General features: G+C 52.4%; 2 protein-coding genes across 3 annotated transcripts; one reads left to right on the top strand and one right to left on the bottom strand.

Moving 5' to 3' along the window:
• Positions 1 to 21: 21 nt before the first annotated feature.
• Positions 22 to 2,129, bottom strand: LOC130513078 (uncharacterized). Its single transcript, XM_057011636.1, has 5 exons — positions 1,584 to 2,129; positions 1,436 to 1,485; positions 1,261 to 1,335; positions 1,051 to 1,128; positions 22 to 949 (listed from the first exon to the last, which is right to left on the bottom strand). The coding sequence occupies exons 1-5, from the start codon at positions 1,618 to 1,620 to the stop codon at positions 401 to 403; spliced, it is 789 nt and encodes a 262-aa protein (XP_056867616.1). The 5' UTR covers positions 1,621 to 2,129; the 3' UTR covers positions 22 to 400.
• Positions 2,021 to 6,322, top strand: wdr20a (WD repeat domain 20a). 2 transcript variants are annotated; one of them, XM_057011630.1, is made up of 4 exons: positions 2,026 to 2,402; positions 3,671 to 3,853; positions 3,962 to 5,287; positions 5,916 to 6,318. In XM_057011630.1, the coding sequence occupies exons 1-4, from the start codon at positions 2,139 to 2,141 to the stop codon at positions 5,967 to 5,969; spliced, it is 1,827 nt and encodes a 608-aa protein (XP_056867610.1). In that variant the 5' UTR covers positions 2,026 to 2,138; the 3' UTR covers positions 5,970 to 6,318. The 2 variants fall into 2 exon arrangements, with proteins under 2 accessions (XP_056867609.1, XP_056867610.1); XM_057011629.1 differs by having other exon boundaries at positions 2,021 to 2,402; positions 3,671 to 5,287; positions 5,916 to 6,322.
• The last annotated feature ends 63 nt before the right edge of the window (positions 6,323 to 6,385 follow it).

The raw sequence follows: 6,385 nt of genomic DNA, 5'->3' as shown, positions 1-6,385 counted from the left end.
AAAGGAAATGAATCGGACTCATTTTGAGGCCCTGGTATTTGTGTTTTAATATATATAAACCATTCAACTGGATCAGTATTACACAACAAACATTCTCCTGCCCTGTGGAACGCCAACTCGCCAGCGAACTTATGAGAAACATCAACCCAGATCTTTAACCTCCATTGGAGATACTGGTGGACATCGTCGTTTCTGTGATGTGCACCTGTGTCCTCAATCCAGTGTAGCTATGTAGCAACAGTTTTCCACATTTAAAGTTGTGTTAAACTGATTTGGACAAGCAGAAAATCAGACGTGTGCGAGAGACCAACTACAGGTGTATAAAACATATAGATCACCAAACAAATCAATAACCTTCCCATAAAGTGCCTGAGTTCCTTTCTAGTTCTAGAATTCCGGGTCAGTCCGTGTTGACGTGGCTCTGCCCTGGTTGTGACACGGACGCTCCTTCCTCCATGCTGGGGACGCGCTGCCTCTTCCTCTGCCCCAGCTCCGACACTTCTGCTCCGGGAAAGCACATCTTTCTCTTGTAAAGGCAGGGACTGGGGGACCTCTCAGAGGAGCTGTCGGGCAAATTCCCAGGTCCCACCGTGGAAGGAAGAGGAGCGTGCACCCCGGAATCATCCAGCAGCTGCACATCCATGGTTTGAGCACGCGCCGTTGACTCTTCAAGGTCGACGCCACCACCTTGCTCACCATCTGAGGGCCTGAGGTCAATCTCACAGAGCCACAGTTCAGCCTCACTCTCACACGTCATCTGGACATCCAGGAGAGGCTGCTCCGATGCTGGATCCCTGCAGCCACTCTTCAGCAGGAGGAACCTCCTGTTCTTGCCCAGGAACCTGCAGCTTCCTCCTCCTGCACCACTGCTCCGTCTCGCCCACCTTCTGGGAGCAGTCAGATCGGACTCGTCAGAATCCTCAGAGCTTCCATCATACGGATCCAGAAGCTGCAATCAGGAATACATACGGGCATGAATGCAAACACACGTAGCGACAATGCGTGCGTGGAAGAAAATACTTCAAAAAATGAGTAAAAATATGTGTTTACCAAGGAACAGTCATGTCTTCCACGGGGCTTGTGCATTAATTTAAGTGTTGGAGTCTCTGGGGTGCTGCTCATACATCCCTAAACAACAGGAAAGTCAAGGATTTTACTCCAACAGGAAAAGAAAAACCCATCTATGTACCCAGAAATGTGTGCATTATTTAATAAGTCGATATAAATTGTGCAGAAATAGAGACAAAACCTTTAAAATACCAAAGTGCTGGTGTCTGACCATCTCGGGCTGATCTCAGAGTCAGAGTCTGTGCTGGATTCCACTTTACACATTTCCTGGGGAAAGAAAATAAACCTCACACAAAAAAATATCCCATAATAAATCAAGTACGGAATTTCCCACAATGAGTGATGAGATGTGGACACGTGAACGCACCATGTATTTGAAAGAAAGCTGCTCCACGGTGCTGGGAACATCACTGTGGTCTAAGTGTGAAATAAATGACCATTTCAGTAGAATAAATGTCCCTCTTCCAGGATAAACCACTAAATAAATAATATTGTTTCTTGAAGGTGTTCGTTACCTGAATTGTTTAGCTGTCGTCTTCTTCTGTACGCCATGACATTTATATTCTATGATCTTTGGGCCATAAAACCCTCCGATATGTGGAGGATAGCTGGTAATTAATGATCAGGTGTTTTTACTCTCAAACAGCGTCGAAATCGAGTTTCCCAAACTTTCCCCAAATACGTCCGGTGTTCGGTCGTTTTCAAAATAAAGTTCATACGGTCCCTGTTCGCAGAGCTTTTAAATCAGTCGTTTTCAAATGGTTCTATAGCCGACATTAATGTTGCATAAACCACATTTTTGTTTTTTTTATTTTTATTATTTTTTCCCTATTTAAGGAAATAATCTGTAATTATAGGACAGGTTTTGGGTCATCCCTGAAGTCATTGCTCCATGGCCCCTTGGCTGTGGGACTTGTATCAAAAGACATTTTTAAAGGGACTTTATTGCTCCACTCGGGTCCCCCTCGGGCAGTTCTCCGGGGAGCCGCCGGCCCGGGTCCTCCCCGGCCCGGGTCCTCCTCGGCCCGCTCCCCTCCCTGCGTAAGATCCGGCCGGGGGGAAAGGGATGAATGCTAATTTCAAAGATGGCGGCGGAGGGAGGAGGGAAGGAGATGAACGAAATCAAAACTCAGTTCACCACCCGGGAAGGCGTCTACAAACTCCTCACGCACTCCGAATACAGCCGTCCGAACAGGGTGCCTTTCAACTCGCAGGGCTCCAACCCCGTCAAGGTCTCCTTCGTGAACGTCAACGACCAGTCGGGCAACGGCGACAGGATCTGTTTCAATGTGGGCCGAGAGCTCTACTTCTACATCTACAAAGGCGTTCGAAAGGTAGCGTGCTAGCGCGGCTAGTGTCAGCGGGGATGCGGGACGCCGCATGTGTCCAGCCCGCCGCCGCTGCCCGACCTGGTTGCCGAACTTTGGGCTTGTTTGGGTCGTATTTAGGAACTCTGGCAGGTGTTTGACTTTGAAATTAGCTGACAGCCAGTTAGCTCCGAGCTAGCTCGAAACTAGCCCACCAGTCGGCTAACCAGCGGAACTAGCTAAGGTTAGCACACTTCGCAGCTACTCCCGAGGCCAGGCACTAAATTCTCTTCCAGGGTGGTCACAATCTTCGGTCTTGTCGGTTGGAAGGTCTCATGAAATATTGGATTTGGCGACCCGGTTTCAAATTGACCACTTGGTTGTGTGTTAAATTGCGGAGCTTGACGTCGCCGGTGTCACGGCTGTAGTTGGTGACGGCTGTGACACTTGTGGGTGCTTTGACTGTCAGTAGTGGAGGAATTACACTGTTTATTTAGTACGGGGGGGGGGGGCAGCAGCAGCTCCCGACGTTGCCCTGCATTCGTTCCAAAGGTTGAACCGGACGCAGCCTATGTGTGCAACTGGCCGAATGCATGTGCAGCAGACGAGACGCTGCTAAAGCTATGCCTCGGTTGCTGCTGCCATCGCTACACCTCCACGTTATAGTCGCGGCCAACTCTTCGGCTGCTAATTACGAGGAGATCTCCCCAGCTTCGCGGTGGTCTTTGGTGGACGGAAGTCAGCTGACGTCACAGCTTTGGCCCGCTGCCTGCTCGTCCAATATGCTGCTGTGACATCTGCAGAAACTCCCGCAATAATATTTGAGCAAGCCCGATGCTAATTGATTCACAGCGTGGCCCTTCTGCATAAATAGCACCGGAGTCAACAGCTATTAAATCCAGCTCGTCTCATGTGCATGTGTGTCCATATGCTCCTCTCCTATAGGTTATTGTCCATCATGGGAGCCAAGCCCTGGCATGTAACCGACTTGGGAGGCTTGTTTCTGTCAGATTAGCATGCAATGTCACGTCCGCCGACAATGGAACTACTGAGTCATCATCTTCCACTCAGGGTTTTCCCTTCAACAACAGTGTGAACTGTAAATCATTCACGAGAGGAACTTTATTCAGGTTATATTGACGGCATTCACGACGGATGTGGCGCCCGCGGTGCCGCGTGGGTCTCCCTGGCATTCGCGTCGCTATTTGTGCTCTTTGTTTTCCTTAAACTTGGAATTCTTACTGTTCCCTGGATGCTGAGCTGCACTGAGGGTCTGACTGAATTTCTCTGTCCAGGCCGCCGACCTGAGCAAGCCCATTGACAAGCGCATCTACAAGGGAACGCAGCCGACCTGCCACGACTTCAACCACCTCACGGCCACCGCGGAGAGCGTGTCCCTGCTGGTGGGCTTCTCGGCAGGACAGGTGCAGCTCATCGATCCCATCAAGAAGGAAACGAGCAAGCTCTTCAACGAGGAGGTACGTCATGCCAAACCCAGCGTTTTGATTGGCCGATGTGTGACGCTGCGCTCACGTTTTCCTTCTCCCTCTTTTGTCTCTCGAACCTCGACGCTCTTCGCCCGCCAGAGACTCATAGACAAGTCCAGAGTGACATGTGTGAAATGGGTGCCGGGCTCTGAAAGCCTGTTTCTGGTCTCTCATGCCAGTGGGAGTATGTACCTGTACAACGTGGAGCACACGTGCGGCACCACGGCGCCGCACTACCAGCTCCTGAAGCAGGGCGAGAACTACTCGGTGCACACCTGTAAGAGTAAATCCACGCGGAACCCTCTCCTGAAATGGACGGTGGGCGAGGGGGCGTTGAACGAGTTCGCCTTCTCTCCAGACGGGAAGTTCCTAGCTTGCGTGAGCCAAGACGGCTTCCTGCGCGTCTTCAACTTTGACGCGGTGGAGCTGCACGGCACCATGAAGAGCTACTTCGGAGGCCTGCTCTGCGTGTGCTGGAGCCCCGACGGCAAATACATCGTGGCGGGCGGGGAGGACGACCTGGTGACCGTGTGGTCGTTCCTGGACTGCAGGGTCATCGCCCGGGGTCACGGCCACAAGTCCTGGGTCAGCGTGGTGGCGTTCGACCATTACACCACCAGCGTGGAAGAGAGCGACCCGATGGAGTTCAGCGGCAGCGACGAGGACTTCCAGGATCAGATGATCCACTTCGGGCGGGACCGAGCGAACAGCACGCAGTCCCGTCTCTCCAAGCGCAACTCCACGGACAGTCGGCCCGTTAGCGTCACGTACCGCTTCGGCTCAGTGGGCCAGGACACTCAGCTGTGCCTGTGGGACCTCACCGAGGACATTCTCTTCCCCCACCTCCCTCTCTCTCGGACACGAACGCACACTAACGTGATGAACGCGACCAGCCCCCACGCTGGCGCCACGATAATCACCAACACCTCTAGTAACGCTACCAACGGCAACAACAGCGGCGCCAATACCCCCGCCGTCAACTCCCTCTCCACCGCTTTGCCCCGCTCCAACAGCCTGCCCCACGCTGCCGCCACCACCGCCACCGCCAACAACACCAACAAAGCCGGCGGCGGCGGCATCGTGGACAGCGCCATCGCCACGGGCGTCAGCAAGTTCGCCACGCTGTCGCTCCACGACCGAAAGGAGCGGCACCACGAGAAGGACCACAAACGCAACCACAGCATGGGCCACATCAGCAGCAAGAGCAGCGACAAGCTCAACCTGCTGACCAAAACCAAATCGGACCCCGCTAAGACTCTGGGCACTCTGCTGTGCCCGCGCATGGAGGACGTGCCCCTCCTGGAGCCCCTCATCTGTAAAAAGATAGCACACGAGAGACTGACTGTACTCATATTTTTAGAGGACTGTTTAGTGACTGCTTGTCAGGAGGGATTTATTTGCACATGGGCGAGGCCAGGCAAAGTGGTAAGTTCCTTTTAATGCAGGACACGAAATAACGTCATTTCTGTCGAGCTTTTAGAAGTGGGAGCAAACAGCCGAGAGCATGAGATGACCCGGTCGATTCACATTCCTAGCCTTTATAGACACGCCGGCTCTGCAGGAAGGCTTAAATTCGCAGCGTTGTCGCTGCCTGGTTGGGGAGACGCGCCTGTATAAAGCTGCCACCGGAGGAGGAGAAGCTAATCCCGTTTAGGAGAACGCCAAAAGAGGCCCCGCCCTCCGTCGTGTGTGTCCATCTCGCACTGTTGTGTCTTTCTCCCCTTTCCTGTGTGTCCCAAGAGATTTCTCCCGGAGGCTCGCCTGATTCAACTCCAAATTCTGTTAAATAGGAGCAGAGGGTGGTTGAAGGTTAGCAGAGGTGCAATAACCATGTTGGCGTTTCAGCTCCAAAGTGCCTTGATCGAGCAAAGCTCCGGCCGAGGGCGTCGGTCCACCCCGCGGGCTGCGGGACGGAGAAGATTAGCCGCTAGAGGCTGATCGTTTAAGAGCTGTTAATTGCTTGATTTCTTTTCTTCTTTTTTTTCGTTTTTTTTTCTTTTGCAACAGCATATGAACTTTCCCAACGCAAATCTCCTTGTTTTCCTTTTTCCAGGGTTTACTATCATCCCAAAACCAAGCCAGCTCTCCCAGTGGGACAGTAGTATAGCCACAATATTTCTGCTGCTAAAGAACCCTGCAACCCAGAGTCCGATGCTGCTCTCCACCCTGCAAGCATTGCAAGTTCTCCTTTTTACTTTGACACCCCCCCCCCCCCATCCCCTCCCTCCCTCTCCTTCGATTTTGTTGACGGCTTCTTTCCTTTTGGCCGATCACACACTCGTCCTAGCAGAGCGCGGAGGCAAGCCAAGGAGCGATCTGGGCTCCCCTCACACCCGCCGCCGTGGTGGGGTTTTAACACTTTTTTTTTAAGTTTTAAAAGCCTTCCTGGGACCTCCCCCCCCAACCCAATAGCAAACCAAACAATAGTGGCTTGAGATTTAAAGGACAGTTCCTTTAATTTTCATAATCCAGCTGTACTGATGACTCTTGGATGAACCATCTCCCCCCCCACCCCCCCACCTT

This window comes from Takifugu flavidus, chromosome 16 (genome assembly GCF_003711565.1).
Source record: "Takifugu flavidus isolate HTHZ2018 chromosome 16, ASM371156v2, whole genome shotgun sequence".
Classification (NCBI taxonomy): Eukaryota; Metazoa; Chordata; class Actinopteri; order Tetraodontiformes; family Tetraodontidae; genus Takifugu; species Takifugu flavidus.
Note: the sequence above shows the minus strand (reverse complement) of the source record. Positions and strands in the feature narration are given on the sequence as shown.